The following is a 24,226-nucleotide window of genomic DNA, read 5'->3' on the forward strand; positions in this document are numbered from 1 at the left end:
TGAAACACCTACTTGGTTTTAGGTGCTTTTAGCTTCCATGTGAAGACAGATTAAACAGAAGGATCTGGCTCAGGGTGCCCAGAGCAGCTGTGGCTGCCCCTGGATCCCTGGCAGTGCCCAAGGCCAGGCTGGACAGGGTTTGGAGCAGCCTGGGACAGTGGAAGGTGTCCCATGGCAGGGGGTGGCACTGGATCAGCTTTGAGGTCCCTTCAACCCAAACCATTCAAGGATTCTATGAATTCTATGATTCTATTCTATGATTTTATTTTAGGTGTTTCATTTACTTGGAGGGAAACATTCAAAAGGCTTTAACTTAGAATGAAAAGTGAAATTCCATTTCTTTATGTTAATGAGAGTAGTGGACAGCGAAGGATCTCAGCAGAAATACTGAGATTTCTTCAGAAAGATTGAGTCACTGCCTGATGGAAGAGTTGTTTGAGAGTGTCTAGAATGTGTCACAGTGCCTGGGCCACAGGAATTCCTGACATGAGAGGGCTGTGCCTGTGCTTGTGAGCCTGTGCTGCCTGTCAGGACAGCCCAGCCTGGGGGTGCCTCTGCCTCTCCTGAGTGCCCCTGGTGTTTGGAGTGGCTCCCTGAGCTCCTGACCTGGTGCAGGTGGCCTTCACTCCCTGGTACCCTGTTGTACACTCTGAGATGTGTAAGAACATCAGGGCAGCAGGAGAAATTTCGGTGTCTGTCAGGGGGGATTTGCAGAGCTGCACATTTGCAGGATTTTGGATTTGCAGGCCAGTGCTTCCTGTCTGAATCACAGAATCCTGGAATTGTTAAGGTTGGGAAAGACCTCTAAGGTCATCAAGTGCAGTCATCAACCCGGCAGCACCACCATGCTCACCACTAAACCACATCCTCAAGTGCCCCATTGTGACCGTGCTCACAGGGGTCTGAGGATGAGGGAAGAGATGAGGATCTGACTCCATGTTTCAGAAGGCTGATTTATTATTTTATGATATATATTACATTAAAACTATACTAAAAGAATAGAAGAAAGGATTTCATCAGAAGGCTAGCTAAGAATAGAAAAAGAAGGAATGAATAACAAAGGCTTGTGGCTCGGACAGAGAGTCTGAGCCAGCTGACTGTGATTGGCCATTAATTAGAAACAATCACATGAGACCAATCACAGATTTACTTGTTGTATTTTACAGCAGCAGATAACTGCTTATTGTTTACATTTTGGTTTTGAGGTCTCGTAGCTTCTTAGGAGAAAAAATCTTAAGGAAAGGATTTTTCAGAAAAGATGTCTGTGACACTACATCCACACATTTTTTAAACACCTCCAGGGATGGTGACTTCACCACTGCCCTGGCCAGCTTGCTCCAATGATAACAACAATTCCAGTGAAGAAATTGTCCCTAATATCCAATCTAAACCTCCTCCAGTGGAATCTGAGGTTATTTCCTTCCTGCCTGGGGGAAGATCAGCTCTGTGCACGAGGAGCTGACACAGGTTTCATATCCCACAGGGAGCATTTGGATGTTGGGCAAATCCACCCATCACTTTCCCCCCTGATGGCACTGCCGAGTCCTCTCCTGTGCCCTGTAGGTGTGTGGCAGTGCCAGCTCAGGCTGCTTTGGGGTTTCTTGCTCTCCCCAGGTCGCCACAGGTGCCTGAGGCGCTCGCCCTCCAAGAGGAACCCGCACTACCAGACCTTGGAGAGGGATCTCATCGAGCTCCAGGAGCAGAGGCTCTTCGAGCTCTTCGTGGTGGTGTCCCTGCACAAGAAGGCATCTGAGGTCACCTACACACCACACATCATCCAGCAGTTCCCCAGCAAGGTAGGAGCTGTGTGGGAACCTGCCCAGGGAACTGCTCAGCTCTGTTTCCCCTGCTGAGCTGCACTGGTCAGGGTCTGGGTTTGGGATGTGAGGCACCTTGCTCTGTTACACACCTGATATGTGGTGTCAGGACCTTGTTGAATATGTGTCTTGATAATGAGTTTATTGGGGTTTTTTTGAGCTACTTTTTTCCTACTTAATTCAAATTTCATGAAGCCAAGGGGTATTTGATACCAGCTGAAGGAGAGGAAGGAGTGCAGAGCTCTGTCCCAAAGCTGGCAGGAACCTCATCCTGGCAGTCTGTCCTTTGCAAACAAGGAGTGAGGCACTGATGCTGCACAAGAATTGGAATCCAGGGCTTTTATGCTTATTTATATTGTTTTGAAAAAGAATAATAAAAAAATGGCAAAGCTGTTTGTAGAAGCCCCCAAAACCAGGAGAGCTGTGGAAGTTGAGGCCAAACCAAGCCCTTTGAAATAAGCTGTTCAGCCCAAAAGGGTGACAAAACCAGTGTGTGACTGAATTATAGCTCAGTGAACTAAGTTGGGAAGCTGAGGTGGAGCCTTGGTGTTTCTGTGGTACCAGATTGAGATGAATATTCAGTTGTCAGTGTCTGGGCTCATACCTGCTGCCTTCCACTGAAAACAGAACAGAGCCAGCAATTCTGGCTGTGCCTTCAGAAAGCCAGGGATGATTGAGGAATCTGCATGTCATCCACACAGAGGAGATGTCAGATCCACTCAGGGAGGTTGTGTGTGACCCCAGCAGGTCGCACAGTGTCCCAGTTCCTGCTGCCTAAAGGATTTGTGTGCAAATAACTCCGGTGTCTTAAGTGTGTAAATGCCTTGGGTTCACAAGATGAATAAGGAAGTAGAGCCAGAAAGAGTGCACGGTGTTAATTTAGTGGGTAAAACTGAACACACCCAAATAATACCTGCTAAAAGTGCAAACTTTGGGGTGTTGGGAGGAAGAAAGGAGTGCAGCAGATTTGGCTTTTCCCTGGTGCAGCCTCTCAGTCTGTCCATTGCCTTTGGGAAGGGCACTGCAGGGTTTCCCTCCTGCTCTCTAGTGGCTTTTGTAAAGGCACTGACACAAAAAGTTCTTTTCTCAGATTTATTTATCTTCTGCTCAAGGGAAAGTGTTTTGGTGAGTGGCTTAGATGGGACAGTGGGTCAGATGGGGTGTCTCCATTCTAATATTAGCTTTGCTTCCAAGTAATCTGCTGTCACCCTCTGCTTTGGGCTGTGTGCCCAGGGACATCTAAGCTTTTGTACAACTGTTACTCTGTCAAAATGCTGTTCTGTTTTCCTAACACTTTGTGCTGTCACAGTTGGGACACTGGAATAGCCTGGATATGCTGAGTGCTTAAAATCAACTTCATGCAGTAAACTTTCCACTTGTCAGGGGCATTTCCTATTTAAATGTGTAAAAGTTCCTTACATTTCTTGTGGAGCCTCTTATCTGAACACCTTTCTTTTGCCCTTTCTGGCCAGTTTTGATCATTGAAAGTGTCCTGGAGTCCTTGAGGGGTTTGATTTGAACCCATATGTGGTGTGGCTGGAACACGTGATTCAGGGACAGTTTTTGCATTTCAGTTATGAGTGATCTGCACATCAAAAGCTGAACACATTCCTGTTCCTATTTGAGTGTTTTCAAATCTCCCAGAGGTAGAACCAAGGCAGGCTGATCCAGCCATCATTTGGGGGCTCATTTCTACATTCATTTTCCAATAAACTTAGCCCTGCTTATAGATCCTTACCAAGGATCTTACCAAGGATCCTACCAAGGATCCATCCTTACCAAGCTGGGCCATTTTACAAGGGTCCAATCAGCTGGAAAGATGCAAGAGGGAACTGGGAATCTGCTAATAGTCTCCTGTACCTGTGCATTAGCTATGTGATGGATCAGCTTTTGGAAGTGTCAGGAAGATGCTTTCTGTATTTTAAATGCTGCAGCTATGCACCAACTTCAGTGACTTCAAATGCATCTGTTACCCCTCCAGCCTGAACATCCCTTCAGACCATCAAAGGATACTGAAGAGAGGCTAAAGGTCATTCCCAAATTCTGCTTTCCAGATCCCAAAGACTGGTTCCCTTCATCAGACCTTAAAAGGTAAAGATTTGGTTTTGAATACTTGTGACTGAGGCAGGCAGTGCTGAAAGATTTGGACTGTGCCAGAGGAGCTGAAGCCAGAGCAGGGGAAAAGGGGAAAGGATCCAGGAAATCCCTGTGGTAGGAGGGAGGATGAAGTGTGGAGCTGGGCTAGAGAGCAGCTGCTGCCTTTCCTGTAAGGAGGAAAAATCTGTCCAAGGCCAGCTGCTGGGGCTGGAAATGCTTCTGCTGCTCCTTGGCTGAATGGGGAAGCAGCTGGGAAGGAGGAGAGCTGGAAAAGCTCAGTGAGAGGAGCTGGGAAGGAGGAGGGATGGAAAACGCTCAGTGAGAGGAGCTGGGAAGGAGAGATGGAAAAGCTCATGGCGTGCAATTTTTTACCCTGAACAGATCCCAAACTCCTTGTAATCGTGCCTTGGCCCTTGTCAGCATGACCAGAAGGAGTCTCTGTGCTTTGTCAGTCTGTCCCCTGGGCTGTGTGGTGAATTTAACCCTGACTCTGCCTTGTTCCCCAGTGAAACCTTTTCCTTCGTGCTGACGGGGGAGGACGGCAGCCGCTGGTTCGGGTACTGCAGGAAGCTCCTGGTGAGCATCTCTGGGAGGGCTGGGGGTACAGGGAGTGCTGTCAGGACATGACTCAGGGCTGCTTTCCCACGTGGGTTGCCCATCCTGTGCTGCTGTGGTGGTGCCAACCCTTGGGATGCAGAGGGAAGGGTCACAATGGTGCCCAGAAATAGCAAAATGGGCTCTGGGCATGAACCAGCTCCTGGAACTCGGTGTTCCTTGAGAATGTTCATAGTCATAAGTGTAGGGGGGGCTGCAGCAGAAGGAGTTCTGCAGATCAGCTGCAGTGTGGGTGCTGGGTTGTTCCTTGCCCCCCTGTTCTCAGCAGAGCTGTTGCTGTTGCCTTTCAGCCAGAAGGGAAAGGGAAGCGCCTGCCCGAGGTGTACTGCATCGTGAGCCGCCTGGGCTGCTTCAACCTCTTCTCCAAGGTGAGCTGGCACAGCCTGTTCCTTGAGCCCTGACAGCCTGCAGGCTCCACAGAGTGACTGGGTGCTTCTGTCAGGCTTAGTGATTGCAGCTGATCCCAGGAGAGTGGTGCTTCCTCTCTGTCTTTGCTTTGAGCAGGGAAATAAAATCCTGGTGCTGAGCTTGTCAGCCAATGCACAAATCCTTCAGCAATTACTGCCAGGAAGGGCCTTCTAATACCTGGTGTTACTGAGGGTGCCTCTTCATCCTCTTCTTCTGTGACTTGGAAAGGGAAAATCAGTTTGGGATGGGGTTGGATCTCCCCTGGTTTTTGTAGCACCATGAGGAGGGGAGATAAGGGGGTGAGGACTGGGGAAAGCTGCTGCAGACAAAGGACAGTTATTGCAGCAGAGTACTGGGACGAGCTTTGATGAAAGATGGTTCTGGTTTTTGAAGCACAGAGTTTCTAGAACAGCATTTCAGGGAGGTTTCGTGGTGAGGGGGATGGGTGTTGCTCCTCCTAACTCCTTGAAATAATGAGAATTTGATTACTACATACAAGACATTTCCTTCCAGTGGCAGGAGACTAGAGAGTTGTGCTCACAGGAAGCTGTTCCTGTTTGACTGTTCAGACGTTTGAGATGAATTTCACAGGGGTCCCAAGCAAGGTGGGAGAGGGCAGTGGGTCTGTGCTGGAGCCTTCTCCATGGGAATGCTCTGATGGATTCTCCCCTCTGCTCAGCAGCTGTTGTATTTGCTGGGAATGCCCTGACGAAGGCAGAAATGATGAATCTGACTCCATGTTCTCAGAAGGCTCACTTATTACTTTATAATACTGTTTTCTATTAGAGAATATTATACTATACTAAAGAATACTGAAAGGGTACTTGCAGAATGCTAAAAAGATAATAATGAAAACTCGTGACTCTTTCCAGAGTCTTGACACAGCTTAGAAATGTTATTTCCTTTTGGGAAGGGAAACGAAATCTTGGATTTCAGTGAGGATCAATTGGGCAAGCTTTGGTCCCTGCACTTGATGGCATGCAATGCCTTTTGATGGCTTTCACTTTGGCAAAGATTTTTTTTCTTTTTAGAGTATCCATGCCATGTCCCTCATATCTTCCCCTCAAAGTTGTGTCTTCCTCCTTGATTTTTTCCCCCGCTTTTGCAACATCTGTGGGGTTAGTTTTGGCATGTTTTGGTCCTTTGCACTGCACCTCACGTAATCCTGGTCCACTTTCTTGTAGTAACTAAATCTCCTGATTTTCTGGAGATTGTCTGTCCTGATTGGCCAAAGAGTGAAAACAACTCACACCAGAATCCAATGAAACAATCACCTGTGGGTAAACAATCTCCAAACACATTCCAGACAAGCACAGCACAGGAGAAGCAAATGAGATAAGAATTGTTTTCCTTTTCTCTGAGGCTTCTCAGCTTCCCAGGATTAAAATCCTGGGCGAAGGGATTTTTTTCAGAGAACGTGAATGCCACAAGCAGCAGCAGTGACCCAAGGCTCTGTGTGTTTCCCTGCAGATCCTGGATGAGGTGGAGAAGAGGAGGGAGATGTCCCCAGCCCTGGTGCACCCCTTCATGCGCAGCGTGATGGAGGCGCCGTTCCCCGCCCCGGGCCGCACCATCACCGTCAGGAGCTTCCTGCCAGGAGCAGGAGATGAGGTAACACAGGTCAGGCTGAGCTGCCTACTCTCTCTGGGGCACAGAGGCTCTTGGCAAACTGCACAGTGGTGCCTGGAAATAATTAGTGTGAAGAAAAGATCCTGGAGTTGGAAGGGAGGCTGCCCCAGAGATGTGTTTGCTGTGGGATCATCTGCTATGGAAGTGATTCCCTGCTTCTTAATGAAGAGCTTCTGGGGCACTCTTCTGTGCTGCCCCAGCTGTCTGGGTCATGGGGTTCTCTGTAAAATCATGGATTCAGAGGAAATCCTGAGCTTGAAGGGACCCACAAGGATCATTGAGTCCAACTCCTGGCACCTCAAAATCCCACCCTGTGCATTCCTGAGAGTGATGTCCAGACACTCCTGGGAGCTCTGGCAGCCTCAGGGCTGTGCCCATTCCATGGGGAGCCTGGGCAGTGCCCAGCACCCTCTGGGGGAAGAACCTTTCCCAAAATCCAACCTAAATCTGCTCTGGCCCAACTCCAGCCCTTCCCTGGGTCCTGTCCCTGGTCCTGCCCCTCAGGAGGAGGCTGAGGTCCCTGCTCTGGGCTGCTCCCCAGCTCTCCCTGTCTCTGTGTGCTCCCAGGTGATGGAGCTGTGCCGCCCCTTGGACTCCAGGCTGGAGCACGTGGACTTTGAGTGCCTCTTGCAGTGTCTGAGTGTGTCCCACACCATCCGGGTGTTTGCCTCTCTCCTGCTGGAAAGGAGAGTCATCTTTGTGGCTGACAACTTAAGGTAAAGATGAGTCTGAGTAGCTCTTGCTGAGGGAGGCTGTCACTGGATGTTATTGTTTCTTCTGTGTTTGGACCTGTCTGTCCCATGTCCAAGCTTGTCTAGTTTTGCAGTTCCATTTGAAAACCTTCTGCACTCCCCACACAGCATGTGCATGCCTAGAATTTGAATTATGCTGTTTACACAAGAGGAGATAAGGGAATGTCTCCTTTTTGCCTCTTTAGCTTGGCTTGATGGTGGGTTTAGCTCCCCATAACTGAGTTCAGAAGTGGGTGCATGGGGCCTCTGCTGATGCACAGGCTGTACACAAGTGACGCCTGCCCTGAAGGAGACACTGACCACCCTCCCTGTGCTTCTCCCACCTCTCCAGCACTCTGTCTAAATGTGGGCACGCTGCAGTGGCAACACTTTACCCCTTCACCTGGCAGCACACCTACATCCCCGTCCTGCCAGCTTCCATGATCGACATCGTGTGCTCTCCGACCCCATTCCTCATTGGCATCCTCTCCTGCTCCCTGCCACAGCTCTGGGACCTGCCCATAGAGGAGGTGAGGATATGTGAGACACAGTCAGGGCCAGTGGGATGAGGCTGACCTCTCTGGAATAATCTCTGGATTCTGTCTGAGTATAAACTCTCAAAGTTCTCTGAGCTGCTTGGTGAATTTGCCAGATAAATGCCAGGATGTTCCAGCATTGTCAAAAATAAATAATATTCACAGTTCTCAGAGACAGGCTGCACCCATGCAAAACTTGGGTTTTGTGTGTGACAGCCCTATTTAAAAAACATCCCACATCTAAAAAAAAACAAATTAAAACCTGTTTTTTTTTCTATACAGCAACATACCTGGTTATGAGTCAGTGTGTTTTCTGTCTCCCCAGGTTCTGATTGTTGATCTTTGTGCTGACAAGTTCTTGCAAGAGGTGAGTGAAATAACAGTACCAGTAACTTCTGAGTTTATGCCAGGAAAAGGCACTGATGAAAAAAAAAATAATAAAAAGAAATCAGGAGAAGCTGGTGTTCATATGGAGATTCCAGTGGCTGAAGAAGTACCTTGTAATCCTTTTGAACTGACAGAGAAGGGAACAGGCTCACAAATCCTTGTTGCAAGGTTGAGGTTGCATGAGGTGGAGAGCTCTGCAAAGCCAAAGATTCTGCTTATCTGAGCTGAGTTTAAAAACTGTTACTTGGTTTCTTATGTGAAGGGGATCCTTAAAATTCTGTGCTGCTTTTTGTCTCTCTCCCTGTTCTGTACAGCACTTCTTCCTCTCTCCTCCAGCTGGGGGGTGTTTGTTGGTTTGGGTTCTTGTTTTCCCCAGGAGTGACAGTCTAGGGAACAAATTATCACAGTTCACTTGGGCTTCTCTGCTGAACTTCCCCAAAAGTGCTTCTGCATCCCCAGACAAGTAGCTATAAAAACGCTGGGGGTTTCATTACTAGCTCAGGATATTTGCTTCTCCTTTTCCTTGCCTCACTGTTCTGTTTTGCATTGCAGCCTGCAACTGGAGAAAGGTATTAAAGGAATGGGGGATTTTTAAAACTATATTATTGAGACCTGTTGTGTTTTCTCAACGGACTTTTATTGGCTTTGTGTGATTTACTGGTGAAATAAGCCTGAGTCTGTGTGGTGGCCAGTTGTGTGTGTGATTCTAATAAAATCTTGGGGCATGCTGAGCAAATGTGTTTAATTTCTGTGGCTGCAAGATAAATATATTGTCTCCCTTAAGATATATCACAGAATAACTCCTCTCTAACTGCTTTAGGCATGATATGAATATTTCTAATCCACCCCCTGGTTCTCCTGCTGATGGGAATAACACAGAAGTCCTTCCTTGACTGTTTGTGTCCGTAGGTATCAGATGAGGATGAGATCCTGCCCCACAAACTGCAGGCTGCACTTGTACAAATCCTGGAAGAACGAAGTGAAATCCTGTCACACGAGCAGAATGACACACAAGGTACTTTCTGTGGGAAAATTTCTGTGGAAAAATGTTTTTCCATTACTAAACATCTACCATGGAGTTGATAAAAATGAGCAAATTGAACTTAATGCTAAGAAGTGACATTTTAGCTGTTTCTCCGTGGTCATGCTGAGAATATCCTGTGAATGTGTGAGAAGTTTGGTTTGCTGACAGTTCCTCTTTTTACATTTAGTGTGTGCAGAACTGTAGTTTCCTTTAGGCCAACAGCATCAGTTCCTTTGTGCTTTGAATTTTGTTGTATCCAGTTGAACCCTGGGTGCTGAGAATTTTAAACTTTCTATGCTGAAAGGCACAGACTCACCAGAGAACATTTGACCTGAGGCTGTGGAGAAGGCTTCCAAAATTGATTAATAGCACTGGGATTATGGGTGTGGAGATGGTTAGAAGTGTGTAATGTCACAGGGTGGAAAATTTAGAGTTTGGGGTTTTAGAATATAGTAACAAATATGAAGCAAGATGGGGGTTTTAGGGCAGAGACAGGTTGTTCTTCTTCACCTCTTTCTTCCTTCTTCTCCACGGGTTTGGGAGGTATTTTGTAATTGGACAGAAAAGTCCACACTGCAGGTTCTTTGGGATCACTAATTGGGTTTAAAAGGGAAAATTATTTAGGTGTTATTTCTTAATTGGATAATTCAGCCTTAAAAGACCTGGTAACAAGAGATTGTTGGCCATTTTGTGCTTTGCTAATGAAAAACTGCCGAGCTCACAGTAGTGAGACTGTTTTACTGATAAGAAATAATGAACACCTGAGCCCAAACATGAACTGTCATCTCAAGTGCCTTCAATCCAGACCCAGGGAAGCTGATAGAGAGTGTCTTGGTTTGGAAAGACAGGTGCCTGCTAAGGAAGGCAGGAGCCTCCCCTGAAAGGGAGAATGTGAACCCCCTCCCTCTGAATTGCTATAAATTTTAGATTAAGGGGCTCTCAGGCAAAAAATATGGGAGCAGGAATAACAGTTCTTTAATAGGGAAGAAAATAAAAAGATAAAATAAACAATGCAGTAAACTAAACCAACACTGACAGAGTCAGAACCCAACCTGACACCCTGTGGGTCAGGGTGCTGGCAGCAGCCCCATTGGAATTGTGGCTCAGCCCTCCTGCAGTGTCAGGGGTGGTTCTGCTGGAGCAGGGATCCTGGAGAAAGGTGCAGTCTCTGCCTCTGGAGATCCAGGGGAAGAGGCAGCTGCTGTTCCTCTGGGCAATCCAGTGCAGGAGCCGTGCTGGTGTTCCAGAATCTCCAGATTCTATCCGGGTAGGAATGCTTGGCTCCTCCCTCTGGGCTCACATCTCCCAATGGGATGCTGTAGTTCTTATCAGCCATGCAGTGACATCCAATAGCTGTTATCAGCAGCATCTCCCCGGATGGATGAGTGATTGTGGAAGAGATAAGGCAAACTGCCCACTTGATAAAAGACAACTGCAATACAGATGGCAAATAGAATCCATCTTGACATCTTGCCTGGCAATCTGGGACAGAGAGGAATGACCAAAGTGCCAAATGTCCTACTCACAGGTGACACGAGCCTGAACTCCCTGGTCTCGGAGGCTTTTGTGCAGTTCTTCGTGGAGATCGTGGGGCACTACTCTCTGCACATGAGCGTGACGGAGCAGGGCCAGCGCGTGTTCCAGCGCGAGCCCTTCCGCAAGAGCCACGGCTCGCGCACCGTGCGCCACTTCCTGCACTGCTTCATGGAGACCCAGATGTTCGCCGGCTTCATCCAGGACCGCGAGCTCAGCAAGAGCCTGGCCAAAGGTGATGCCTTGTGGAGCCTTCTTGTGGCTTTTTGCTGGGTTTGGGGGTGTCCCCAGCAGGCTGCAGGGTCCTGGGTAGCGCAGTCCTGTTTGGGACAGGCTGTCCGAGCTCCCAAGCAGTTCTCAGCCACAGGCAACCTTCTACCTCTCCACCCCTTCCACACCTCCTCCTGCCACCATCCAGCCTCATTCCCTGCATGTCAGTAGCCACCTCCAGTATTCCCAGCCGCCTCACCCTGCCACTCCAGGAGCCTTTTCCCTCACTCCCTGCCACCATCCAGCTTAATTCCCTGCACGTCAGAGCCACTCACCGCTGCCCGCGGCCCTTTTTTACTCCCCTGGCTCTGGAGCTCTGGACGAGCTCTGGACAGGCCCTGGAAGGACTCCCTGTGCTGAATCAAATCAAAATCAAACCAAATCCACACTGAAAAGCAGCACTGCCCGCACAGAACATCCCAATCCCGGGGGATTTTCCAGTTTGGGATGGTGGAAGGAGCATATGGGGCTGGAAGGGGGGCTCTTTAGTGATTATCAGCTCATTGTTGTTGTAGTGTGTTTTTATTCTTTGTAATACTTTGTAACAGTTTTGGTTTTGTATCCCCGTATTTTCCCAAATGGTTCATCCCAGATGGTACCCCCCTCCATTTACCTGTGTAATCCCTTTCCCTTGCTGAGATCATCCCCAAATCCCCACCCTGGCTCTCTGTCAATCACTCAGCATCCCATCCCCTCCATCTAGAAGTTTCAGTCCAGGATGTCGAGTGATTAGCCAGAGGCCAGGGGTCAGCCCCCCAAGCCGTGCCCCATATGCTGTCCTAAATGTCAATCCCCCAGTTCCCATCCCTCAGGGTCACTTATTGGTCAGTAAAATGTTATCTACTTTAGGTTTCCACCTCCCTTTAAATGTAACCTTGGCACATCTCCTGGGGCTCTCAGCAGGAGCCCCCTGAGGTGTAGGGGCTCCTTTGGGACTCCTAGAATAAAACCTTGGATTAACCCCTGCTAAGAGTCGCCCCTTTTATCTTCTCCCAATGTCTCTGGCGTCTCTTCTGCTGCAAAGGTGACCAGCCCAGCTGCCCTCAGTACCCTGGGAGACATGAGAGAATGTCTCCCCACTGCACATTGTGATTTCAGCCCTTCAGCTTTCTAGGTGCCTTAGACAGACACAGGGAGAGAGAGGAGAAGGCTGTGTGAGGTTCCACAGGAGCATCTTTATTGATTCTTCTGTGAAGGTTCCCAGTGACACCTCTTCTGCCAAACTGGGCAAAAGCCGCTCTTTATATGGGGTACAGGGAGATCAGAAATTGTCCAATAGCAAGGGTTAAAGGGAAGTGACCTGTAGATTTACAGAGAGATGAGCAGGAGTCCAAAGGCAGAAGAGAGGGGCTTCTAGCCCATTCACCATGACTTGGCATTTCCTATCTTAGGCTGCTGAGCACCACAGAGGCATTGCAGGACCTGGGCCTGCTACAAAGCATCGCCTAGAACAGAGGCTAGATGTGGTAACCACATATCCTCGGAACAGAGAGAGACAGCTCTCCCCCAGGGTTTTCCTGATGTTGGGGAAGATGAAACAGGAAAGCCTTATAAATATGATGGCCTGGCAAAAGATTTTGGAGAATATGGAAACTATCAGTGAGATTGAAATGAAAGCAAGCTTTGAGATACCTCAGTTACTGAACAACTGGAAAACAATGGTGTGGCCAGCTGAAGGTGATCCCCTTTTGATGGAACATCACCCTCTGCTTGCAGACAGCTCCAAGGGTCAGAGCAGACCCCACAGCTTGGCAGAAGGGGCCCAAAGAGGAGTTTTTAGGGTTTAAAATGTAACACAGTGTGGTAATGTAATGATTCTTATAGGCTGGATGGAAATGCTATAGGATTTGTATCTTGGACTAGATGGTTAGTGAGAATGTCACATGCCCCTGTAATTACTCAAAATAATTCAGTTTATAAAGCAAAGAATTTCTGCATCTCTCTCCTTTCTCCTTCATCCTGCAGCTTACACACACTACCTACAGGATTTCCTTTTGTGATGCCACATGCTAAAAGGTGGAGTAACTCATTGGGTGAGTGATTTTTAATTTTTAATTTTTTTTTCTCTTTAGGCCTTTTTGAGGTCCGTGCCTTGGAGTATTTGGAGCGTATTCCGGAGACGGAACGAACTGGAATGAACAAAATCCTTCGCAGTCTTGGTAAAGGAACACCCTTGCTTTTTGTTCATTATTTATTTTTATTAATTGTAGCTATTGAATAATTAATTTGTTATGAAGGAGAGAAAGGCTGCTTTGACTTCTGCAAAGTGTTTCCCATTGTTTACATTTCCTTTGTAAAGGAAAGTGTTCCCTTGTTAACATTTACTCCTTCAGGGGACACTGGACACTGTGTAAGATTTTTCTTTTCTTTTTAAGCTTTTGTATCTTTAGATAAAATTTTGGGGAGTTGCTGTTCTGAGTGCTTGTTCCTTAACTTAGGTCCTGTCTGGGGACATGCCCAGGGGACAGAAGTTGTGTCTGCTGGCAGAGGTGCCCATGTGTGGCTTTCCACCTTAAGCTCCTCAGCCTGATGAGTCCTGGAGTGGCTCCAGCTCACAGAATCCAACAATGATTTGGGTGGGAAGGGACCAGTTCTGCCATGGCAGGGACACCTCCCACTGTCCCAGGCTGCTCCAAGCCCTGCCCAGCCTGGCCTTGGACACTGCCAGGGATCCAGGGGCAGCCACAGCTGCTCTGGGCATCTGTATCAGGGCTTCCCCACCCTCACCTAAATCTCTTAATGCTGTTTTTTCTCTGCAGGCAGTAAAATGAAATTCCTGCAGAAGAAGTGACCGGGCGCTGCTGCGGGACAGCGGCGGAGGGGGAACCACAGACCCTGCCTGGCCTGGACTGAGCTGGGCCCCAGGAGGGCCGGGCTGGGCTGGGGGCTCCGGGTGTGCTGCAGGAACAACCGGCACGGGGACCGATAACAGCCCATGGATCTATAACAGCTCGTGGATTGATAACAGCCCATGGATCGATAACCAGTTCCATGGATTGATAACAGCACATGGATCAATAACAGCTCACGGGTCAATAACGAGTTTCATGGACTGATAACAGCTTATGGATTGATAACCAGTTCCATAGACCGATAAGCAGTTCCATGGATCAATAACAGCTCATCGATCCAACCCTTCACGTGTCTCAGTCCTTAAGGGGGCGTGGCCGGGACGGGCGGAGCCAGGGGTGGAGTCGCTCCGGGAGAGGCGGGACCGGGCAGGGAGGCGCAGGGCCAGGGTGGGAATTACACCGGTAGGGGCGGGGCAGGGCTGGAAACGCTCCGGGAGCGGCGGGACCGGGGCTGGAGTCAACCGGGAGGGGCGGGGCCTGGGTTGAGGGGCGGGCCGGGAAGGGGCGGGGTTTGGTCCCGAAGGGGCGGGGTTTGATCCTTGGGGGCGGGGTTTGGGCCCGAGCCGTGCGCGGTCCCACCGGACGTGACGTGAGTGCGCACGCGCAGTGCGCGCGGCCGCGGCCAAGATGTCGGGCCCGGGGCTGGTGGCCGGCGATGTCGTGGTGGACGCGCTGCCCTACTTCGACCAGGGCTACGAGGCGCCGGGCGTGCGGGAGGCGGTGCGTGCGGGGCCGGGGCCGGGAAGGGGCCGGGGCGGCGGGCGGGCTGCCCGCCTGCCTGACGCTCCGTGTGCGTTAGGCCGCGGCTCTGGTGGAGGAGGAGACGCGGCGGTACCGGCCGACCAAGAACTACCTGAGCTACCTGCCCGCGCACGACTACAGCGCCTTCGAGGTGCGCTGAGGCGGCTCCAGAGCTCCCCGTACCCCCATAGCGCCCTTGTCCCCACTCGGTAACCTGGGCTGAGACAGACCCTGCCTGTCCCCGTCCTTCCCCCGTGTCCCCATCGTGTGCCCACCCCGTACCCCTCCTGTGTCTCTCCCCCGTTACCGTTTGTGTCCTATCCCCGTCCTCCCCACCATACCCCTCTTGTGTGGGCCCCGTCCCTCACCGCTGCCTTCCCCACAGACCGAGATCATGCGGAACGAGTTCGAGCGCCTGGCGGCCCGGCAGCCCCTGGAGCTGCTCAGTATGAAGAGGTGAGTGGGACCGGCAGGGCAGTGCCCGGTGCCCCGGGATGAGCTGTGAGCCGTGCCCCGGGGTGAGCCGTGCCCCGGGTGAGCGCCCCTGCCCTTTGCAGGTACGAGCTGCCCGCCCCCTCCTCCGGGCAGAAGAACGACATCACGGCGTGGCAGGAGTGTGTGAACAATTCCATGGCACAGCTGGAGCACCAGGCCGTGCGCATCGAGAACCTGGAGCTCATGTCCCAGCACGGCTGCAACGCCTGGAAGGTGTACAATGAGTAAGGCCTCAGCTGCTCTGCTGAGCAACAAGTTGTGTGGTGAATTTCTGTGTATTTATTGGGTGTAAATCCAGTGGGGGTCTTTAGAATGTAGTCTGGAATAGATGAACCCCTGTAAGAGAAAGAAGAGGCTGATCTCAAAGCTGTCTCTATGACCAAGAAAGAGCGTGTGTTTTAATATATCCCTGTCTTGAATGTGGTGGGTTATTGTTGGTGGTAGTGGGTGGTAATTAAGGCCAGTGATAGCCTGTGAAGGAATAACTCAGTAGTAGAAATGAAGATGAGTTACTACAGATCCTGGGCTTAGCGTGGAGCTGAAATAAAGCTGCTGCAAAAGCCAAGAAGAGGTTGTAGAGTGTGGCTGCAGGAAGCACTGGGGCTATTTCAGACAGAAAATTTTGATGCCCACTTTTGAGAAGGGTTGGCTGAGCCTTAGATAAAAGAGTAGGCCAAAGGAATTCCAAACTGAGAGAAGGCAGAGGGTTCCTGAGCTCAGGAGAAGGGAAGCAGGTAAAGGATCTGCTGGCTGGGCCAAGGTGCTGCAGGGACTTGTTGGATCCTTAACTCTGGGAAGTTAAATGTCAGGTGAAATAGGGCTGGTTTACCATTTGTGTGTTTTTGATGCTTTGCTTGCATTCTGTCATTAGGCACTTGGTTCATATGATAGAACAAGCCCAGAAAGAGCTTCAGAAATTGAGGTGGGTCATTCTTACTTACATTTTTGTACTGAAATTTGAAGTGAACCTTTCTCTCCCCTCCATGCTATACAGAGGAAGGTGTATGTGCTGGCTGCTGCCATGGTCACAAGGAAAAAGACCCAGTAAAAACAATAATTAAGAAATGTGACCCTGCTCTCCCTAAACAGTTACATTCATCATGTCTGTTCTACTCAAAATTCTGTGTTTGGTTTGTTTGAATCTCTGCTCTGGATTTGTGGAATCCTCCCTGAAGTTACCAGTAGTAAAATTTCATTTTACTACTGATAATTTAATGTGCAGTCTCTGTAAGAACATCTTCCCTGATGTTGGGTTTGACCTTTTATTTATCTCAGGGTTCTCTGTCAACCCTGTACTGAGATTTGTCCATCTGGATGTTGTCATTACAGTCCTGGCTGTACACAAATATTTTCTGGCAGTACTTCTAGGAATTGAGTGTACTTGGAAATTAGCAACAGGTACTGCAGATGCCAAAGAAATGAGGAAATAAAAATACATCTTTTTCTCCCCAGGAAAAACATTCAAGACCTGAACTGGCAGAGGAAGAACATGCAGCTCACAGCTGGGGCTAAGCTGAGAGAGATGGAATCCACGTGAGTATTGACATTTTTCTGTTAACCCTTCCACAGTTTCTCCATTGCTTGAAATTCACTTGAAATTCTTCTTCCAGTTGAAATTCAGTGATGCTTTGGTGCTGCTGTAGGATACTGTTGCTTTGGAGGAAGTGTTTTAAAGTATTTGTAGTTTGCCTCAATATTATAATTACTGAGGTTGAGTGAATCAACAAGTGGGAAGAGGGTATATTTATTAGCTGCTTCAAATTTCCTAAATTGTCTTAAACTCTTCTTTATCTCAATATTGGCAGTTGGTGGATGAGTCTAGTAATGATTTTTTTTGTGTTTTCAGGTTTAACAGAATTAAAAATTACTCATTGCCACTTTGGTTGTTCCAATGACCATTGATGTCAGCTAAGGATTATCATGTGTTAGGAAGAATACTGCTTTATTTGGTGTTTCTGCTTGCTTTGGAGCAATGGTTGTCTTTGATTTTTAACCAGAGGACTATTGCATAACACCTAAAGGCTTTTTTTATTTCCTTTTCCCTTCCAGGTGGGTCTCTCTTGTCAGTAAAAATTATGAGATTGAACGAACCATTGTGCAGCTGGAAAATGAAATTTCACAAATCAAGCAGCAACATGGGGAAGCAAACAAGGAGAATATCCAGCAAGACTTCCAGTGAATTAATCCTGACTTGTCTTAGTGCTGCATGTGTTAAAAACTGCAAACCAGACACCTTGGAGATGCTGTGTCTGTAGACACCTCTAGCTGCAGTTGTGTGAGGTGGTAAAAGGGTATTTCCATCCTTTCTTTTCCTTGTTTTAAATTCTAGGAGGAGGTAGGGTGGACTCTAGACATCCTGTTTAAATGTATCACAGCCACCACTAAATGTACTGTGAATTGTTTCACTTTTTATACTCTTAAAGCAGGAGCTCGTGTTGTTGTGTTTTCCCCTACATCTTTAATAAATCCTGTTTTGCTATTTCTTTGGTTTCTGCTTCATGTCCAAAGCCCAGAGCTGTGGAGAAGGTGGCTGGGCCAGGTGGACCCTGAGAATCCCCTGCAGGGGAACTAGGGGGAACCTGGAATTTGGGGTGGGGAAGTCTCTCTGCAGCACTGGGGCCGTGCAGTGCCCACAGAGGAGACTCCAGTGCCACTGTCACTGCAGCAGGCCCCAGCTGGGTAATAATTAGCATTGACTCCATGATTAAAAGAAGGCTGATCAATCTCTTTATTATATCATATAATTATTAAGAAACCCATTGCTTTTATAGACAGATAATATACAAATATAATATACAAATATATATTTACAATACAGGTTGACCTAATTGGTCCTCCTGTCCAAACACCATCACCATTGGCTAATTAGGAAACCACCCTTTGGTAAATAAATCTCAGATGTTCACAATACCAGGTGCAGTAAGTGAAGATAAGAATTGTTTCTCATTCTTTTCTCTGATCTCGTCACAGCCTTCCCCAGAAAAGCCTGGGAAAGTTGTGTGTTGCTCTCTGTGGCCAGAGAGCTGCTGCCACGTGCCACCTCCTGCCCTGTTCCTCATCCCAGGGCATAATTCCTGATCTTCCTGCTCGCACTGCCCTGTTCCCTGTCCTCATCTCTGACTCCCATCCCAATGCACTGCTCTGTGTCCCAGTGCCCTTTTCCCTATGCTGGTGTGCCATTCCCCATCCTGCTGCTCTGTTCTCCGTCCTAGTGGGATATGCCCAATCCACGTCTGCTATTTCCTGTCCTGGTGCCCTGTTCTCCATCCTGGTCCGTTATCCCCCATCCCAGTGCCCTGTACCCCTTCCCCATGAGTATTCCCCATCCCAGGTCTGCTATTTCCTGTTCCTGGTGCCCTGTTCTCCATCCTGGTCCATTATTCCCCATCCTGTTCCATCATCCCCATCCCAGTCCATTATTCCCCATCCTGGTGTCCTATTCCCCTTCCCCATGGATGTTTTGCATCCCAGTGCTTTGTTCCCTATCCCAATGGGTTATTCCCTGTCCTGGTGCCCCATTCCCCCACCCCAGTGCATTATTCCCCGGTGGGTTATTCCCCTTCCTGGGACGTTATTCCCCTTCCCGGTGGGTTATTCCCCATCCCAATGGGTATTCCCCATGCTGATGGATATTCCCCGTCCTCACGGGTTATTCCTGGGGCATTATTCCCCCTCCCAATGGGTATTCCCCACCCCGGATGGGTATTCCCCATCTTCACGCGTTATTCCCCGTCCCCTGTGGGTTATTCCCCTCCCCCGTAGGTTATTTCCCAGCCTGTGTGTGTCATTTTCCGTCCGGCAGGGTTATTCCCCACCTCGGTGTGGTATTCCCCCTCCCGATGAGGCATTCCGCAGCCCAGTGCGTTATTCCCCAGCCTGGTGCGGTGTTCTCGGCGCGGTATTCCCCAGCCCAGTGCGTTATTCCCCGCCCAGTGTGCTAATCCCGGTGTGGTATTCCCTATTGCCAGTGCCCTGTTCCCTATTCCCGGTACGTTATTCTCTATTCCCGGTGCCCTGTTCCTTATTCCCGGTGCGTTATTCCCTATTCCCGGTGATCCGTTCCCGGGGGCGTTCCCGAAGGGGCGTGGCCACGCCCCTGCCGCCGCCATCGCCCAATAGGCTCTCGTTCCTGGGCCCAGAGCCCCGCCTCCCCATGACGTCACACTCCGCCCTCCCGGCCGCGCCGTTGCCGCGGGAGCGCGCGCGCGTGCGCGGCGCCGGTCCCGCCCGGTCCCGCCCGGTGACGCGGTGACGCGGAGCGTGCGCGGAGCGGGGTCGGGTTCAAAGGAGGAAACATGGCGGAAAACAAAGGAGGCGGCGGCGGCGGGGACGCGGCCGCCGAGGCCGCGCCGGGCGGCGGCGGCTGTCTGGAGCCTCCCGCCGGCTCGCCGTCCGCCGCCGCGCCGCCCGAGGAGCGCGAGAGCCCCGGGGCGGCGGCGGCGGAGCGCGGCGGCGGCGAGGCCGAGGCCGAGGCGGCGGCGGGGCCCGGTGCGGCGGCGGGGCCCGGCCCCAGCCCGGTGCCGCCGCTGACGCCCGCGGCGCCGGGGCCGTTCTCGCTGCTGGACACGTGCGCGGTGTGCGCGCAGAGCCTGCAGAGCCGGCGGGAGGCCGAGCCCAAGCTGCTGCCCTGCCTGCACTCCTTCTGCCGCCGCTGCCTGCCCGAGCCCGAGCGCCAGCTCACCGTGCCCGTGCCCGGCGGCGCCAACGGCGACGTGCAGCAAGGTGAGCGCGGCGGGCGCGGGGCTCCTCCGGGACATCCCGCCCACAGCGCGGGGATCCCCGGGCCCGTCCGGGAGCGCGGGGGGCTCCGGGGCGCTGCGATCGGGGGGCTGCGATCGGGGGGCTGCGATCGGGGGGCTGCGGGAGGGCAGGGCCGGCGGGGATCGGCAGCTCTTGGGATCGGGAGCGCGGATCGCGGCCGGGGCTTTCCGTCCCGGGAAGGACGGACCTGTTGGAGCGGGCAGAGTTGGTCGGAGGGGTGGAGCAGCTCAGCTCTGAGGGGATTGGGATGTTCTGGAGAAGAGAAGCTCTCTTTTTTGGCCCTAACCCTAACCTTTGGGATCCCAAAGCCCCTTTCGGTGCCTAAAGGGAGTCGGTGATAAAAATAAGGACAGAGTTTTTTAGTGGCACCTGTTGCGATAGGACTGGGGGTGATGGTTTTAAACTGGAGCAGGATCGGTTTAGGTGAAGTGTAAGGAAGAAATGTTTACCATGAGGGTGTTAAAACATCGGAACAAATTGCTCAGGGAGGTGGTGGAAACATTTCAGTGTCAGGCTGGACCAGGTTCCGAGCAACCTGCTCGAATCTCAGATGTCCCTGCCCGTGACAGGGGGGTTGCACTAATGCCCTTTAAAGGCCCTTTCCAACCCCAAATCTTCTGTCATTCTCTCCTCCTGTGTGTTTTGTGTTGGCTCTCAGCGGTGACACAGCGGGGGTGGGCAGCTGCTGGCTTCTCCAGCGCTGGGGTAAAACGTGTCTGGTTCAATTGAGATTCACTCTTGTTGCAGTGTTACCTGCCCGGGTGGGAACGCTGTGTGCACTGCCCCTGCTTTGCTGAGAGCAGATAAAACTTTGCACTGCTGTTTGTCAGCTCTGCCTCTACAGAGCTTGTACCAGGGAACAGGAGTACGCTGCTCCTTCCACCTGCTCTTAGCAGAACCACAGCCCGGGTTTGATTTTTCTTTTCTAATATGTGTTCAAAGGATGGAACTGAAAAGCTTCAGGAGCTTTAGATGGGGTGACTCACGGGCTGTGTGTACAGAGCAAAGTAGGGCCCTGGTAAGTGGTTTTGCAGGTCCTAAATGGGCTCTCTGGTCAGGGAGACCTCGTTTGGTGACATCTTTGCACTCAAGCCCTTCCTGTGTTCCCCAGAGAAGGAATTAATCTGGCTTGGCAGAGATTTTTTCATCCAGACTGTTCAGAAGTCCATCTAGGATGTGATCTTAGGAAGTTCATTGGTGTTAAAAAGATGATGTATTAAATACAGTGTGGGAACCACTGAGTACAAACTGGAATATCACTTCTTGTTGTACACATTTTAAGAATTCTTGCTGGTGTGCTTTGGTGTAGAAAGAGTTTGTGTTTAGGCTGTTGCAATAAAAAGTTTTAGGTGATGTGAGCAAGGTGCAGGGGACTGGAGAGTCTTTGATGTGAGGAGAGACTGCAGGGCTGGGCCTGGTTAGTCTGGAGAAGGGAAGTCTGAGAGGGGATCCCATCGATCTGTAGGAATATTTCCAGGCTGGCTCAGAGGATGGTGTCAGGCTCTTTTCAGTGGTGCCCAGGGCAGGCCAAGAAGCAATGGCCATAAGTTATAACACAAGGAGTTCCACCTGAATGAGAAAGAAATTCTTGCTGTGGAGGGTGGCAGAACCCTGGAGCAGCTGCCCAGGGAAGGGGTGGAGTCTCCTTTTCTGGACACATTCCAAACCCACCTGGACACATTCCTGAGTCACCTGCTCCAGGTGACTGGGTGATCTGCAGAGATGCCTTCCAACAGAGGTGCTGTTGTGGGATTGTCCTGTAGGGCTGTGGATCCAGCTGTGGTGCCACCCCAGCCTGCACCAGTACAGGAACTGGCACCTATATCCTGGTGTCTCTGGGTGTTTAATCTCTGTTTCCTTAGGAAAGTAGGAAATGCTCTTGGGCCAAAATTTGGCTGGATGCAAATATTTCCAATTTCTAGAGGGAATCTCCTCAAGAACTAATTTGTTTCTTTTATATTTGGTACTTTTCCAGTTGGGATTAAAAGTACACTCTGAAATATGGCAGGATTGGCTCATCCTCAGCTGAGGATGGGCCATGGACCTGCAGAAGCATTTTGTGGGCAGCTCTCTGCGCCTTGAGGGTGGAATCAGTTGGGTGGCACAGGAGATGGTTACCAGTAAATCAGACAGAAAATGGACATTCTGAGCCTCCTGAGAGGCACCACAGTGCTTAGTCACACAGGTTCCTTCCCTCTTCTGGTAGTCACAAAGTGTGAAGTGTTACTTCCACTTCTGCTGATGCTCAAGTCTCCTTCATGACGAGCAGGTGCTTTTTCATGAAGGAAGAATTAAAGAGAAGTGGCACCTGTAGCTGTACCTGAGGCAGGTTACACTTTGCTGCAGGCTCTCACTGCTGGATTGTGTCCCTGCTATATTTCAGCATCTCTTCACATAAACCACAAAAGTACACGTGATATTTTCCTGGTTGCTTTCTTAATTAGTTTGAGGGTTTGCTCAATGAGAGCTGTCAGGACTTAAAACAGTAGATAAGTGTATTTATTGGGTAAAAACTGTGGAAATGGAGTGTGAGGTTGATGCCCCAGAGCAATTCTCTGAGTGACAGCACCTCCCCTGCCCTTCTGGAGAGTTGGGTCTGGATCAGCATCTCTGCTCCTGCCAGGCTCCCACTCCCTGCAGAGCCACTGCTAAAGAAGGCAGAAGAATCATCTCAACTTCTAAAAGTTAGAGAACCCCTGACTAAAGCCTAAAAGAATTAGCTGAAGTTGTGGTTTGCTGTATTAAAAACAAGTTCTTGGTGGGTCATACCTGTTTTGCTGGTGAAAAAGGTTTATTTTGCTGTTTGATTACATTTTTGTAGGGAAAAAATAGAAGATTCTTGTTTTATATATTTAAAACATACGCATTTGTTTAACATGAAAAGTATCATATATTCAGTTTAATTTCTAAATTGGTTATGGGAATGTGCATTTTATTTGGTGGATGGATGGTTTTGTAGTGATGTTTCAGCTGTCCAACTGGACTCCTCTTTTCAGGTTTAGTTTACTTAAGGAAATTCCTGCATTTGTATCACAGTATTCTGAAAAAATCCCTGATTTCAGACTGTAACAGAAACTGTAAAACAACTTCTCCTGCACCCCCTGCTGCCCCTGCTCCTGGAGGTGAGGTTATTTTGTGGTTTCACTGCCTGGATGAGATATTTCCAATCTCTCTAAAGAGGATTATCTCAGTAGAGAGAGCTTGGGGCTCTCCCAGCTCCTTGGGAATGTCACAATTCCAATTAGGCTGAAAAACCAAATGAGCTGAAAAACCTCCACAGTTGGTTGTGTGTGTAAACTGAGGAACAACACATTTACTACCCAGAGCTGTGATGTGTGGTACCAGAAATGGGTTTGATATTCAGCTCCTGTACCCAGTGTTGCTGTTTTGTATTAATCACACTTGAAGTTTTTTGCTTTTTAAATTTGCTGTGAAAGGAGAATATAAAAGGTCTGATGTGTATGAGGATGTGACATGTCCCTTACACTGAGTTTGGTGGTAGTTACTGTATTTTCAGTCTAGAAGAATGAAAATTCCTGCATCAAATAAGGCTCCTTAAGCTGTGTAAATGCAGCACCTTAAGTTTTATTAAACTGGATGTGAGTAGACATCACCTGAACTCTTTTGATTCTTTACTTTTCTCCTGTGCTCATAAGTGAGGCTCAGGAATATATGCTGAGTCCTGGAAAATGTTCAGTTCACATTCTGGACTTACTAAAAATCTTGCTGTGAAACTTAAATTTCAGTTTAAATTAATAGTGTATTGTAAAATATTTCCATCAGACAACATTAAGGTGTGTGTTATTTTTGTAAGAATTAATATCTGTGGCAGCTGTAAATTTTTTTTTCTTATTAAATATAAAGTATTGTCAGTTCAGTGTGTGATAATTGCAATATAGTCAAGGATTGTTCAAAAACCAAAAAGCTGAGCTAGGAGTAGACCTTGAATGAAGGTAATTTTTTAAAATGTATTTTTATTCTGACAGATTTCAATCTGATTGTATCACTCCCTTGACCTGTGAGCGTTTGTTTCAAGGTCTAATCACTGAAATTAGAGCAGGGTTTTGATGTATGGCTGTGCAGAAACATGCTTGAACCGTTGCAGTGCTAAGAGAAATAAATATTATGGACAATATTGTGGAGTAACTACTATTGGAGCTGTTACCCAATCAATGGGACCTGGCAGAGATTCATTCCTGAGGGGGCTGATTCCCTGCCAAACCTGAGCCCAGAAGGGAAGCTGGAGTTACTGGATTGCACAAGTGCTTGCAAATATTTCCTGAATTGGGAAGTTTCGTTGTCATTGTGATGCCTTGAGAAGGCTGAGCTA

General features: G+C 49.3%; 3 protein-coding genes across 4 annotated transcripts in view; all 3 read left to right on the forward strand.

Moving 5' to 3' along the window:
* Positions 1–14,168, forward strand: part of DENND2C (DENN domain containing 2C) — a 30,793-nt gene extending 16,625 nt beyond the window's left edge. For both annotated transcript variants that reach the window (XM_030965687.1, XM_030965688.1), the window contains exons 8-19: positions 1,615–1,796; positions 3,799–3,908; positions 4,421–4,490; positions 4,820–4,897; positions 6,408–6,548; positions 7,134–7,282; positions 7,650–7,827; positions 8,159–8,200; positions 9,130–9,235; positions 10,773–11,012; positions 13,120–13,206; positions 13,807–14,168. In XM_030965687.1, coding sequence (XP_030821547.1) covers positions 1,615–1,796; positions 3,799–3,908; positions 4,421–4,490; positions 4,820–4,897; positions 6,408–6,548; positions 7,134–7,282; positions 7,650–7,827; positions 8,159–8,200; positions 9,130–9,235; positions 10,773–11,012; positions 13,120–13,206; positions 13,807–13,838 — 1,415 coding nt within the window. In that variant the 3' untranslated portion in view covers positions 13,839–14,168. The remainder of the gene's footprint in view (positions 1–1,614; positions 1,797–3,798; positions 3,909–4,420; positions 4,491–4,819; positions 4,898–6,407; positions 6,549–7,133; positions 7,283–7,649; positions 7,828–8,158; positions 8,201–9,129; positions 9,236–10,772; positions 11,013–13,119; positions 13,207–13,806) is intronic.
* A 311-nt stretch (positions 14,169–14,479) lies between these two features.
* BCAS2 (BCAS2 pre-mRNA processing factor) lies at positions 14,480–17,614 on the forward strand. Its single transcript, XM_030965621.1, has 7 exons — positions 14,480–14,619; positions 14,699–14,791; positions 15,026–15,096; positions 15,198–15,359; positions 16,007–16,057; positions 16,588–16,668; positions 17,185–17,614. The coding sequence occupies exons 1-7, from the start codon at positions 14,527–14,529 to the stop codon at positions 17,312–17,314; spliced, it is 681 nt and encodes a 226-aa protein (XP_030821481.1). The 5' UTR covers positions 14,480–14,526; the 3' UTR covers positions 17,315–17,614.
* Positions 17,615–19,430: 1,816 nt separating this feature from the next.
* Positions 19,431–24,226, forward strand: part of TRIM33 (tripartite motif containing 33) — a 42,965-nt gene continuing 38,169 nt past the window's right edge. The window contains exon 1 of the mRNA XM_030965620.1: positions 19,431–19,857. Coding sequence (XP_030821480.1) covers positions 19,431–19,857 — 427 coding nt within the window. The remainder of the gene's footprint in view (positions 19,858–24,226) is intronic.

Source organism: Camarhynchus parvulus, chromosome 26 (genome assembly GCF_901933205.1).
Source record: "Camarhynchus parvulus chromosome 26, STF_HiC, whole genome shotgun sequence".
Lineage (NCBI taxonomy): Eukaryota > Metazoa > Chordata > Aves > Passeriformes > Thraupidae > Camarhynchus > Camarhynchus parvulus.

Coding starts and splice junctions, on each gene's coding strand:
- BCAS2 (XM_030965621.1), top strand. CDS start 14,527: ATGTCGGGCCCGGGGCTGGTGGCCGGCGATGTCGTGGTGGACGCGCTG. Junction 15,360..16,006: donor GCCTGGAAGGTGTACAATGA/GTAAGGCCTCAG, acceptor TTCTGTCATTAG/GCACTTGGTTCATATGATAG. Junction 16,669..17,184: donor CTGAGAGAGATGGAATCCAC/GTGAGTATTGAC, acceptor TTTCCCTTCCAG/GTGGGTCTCTCTTGTCAGTA.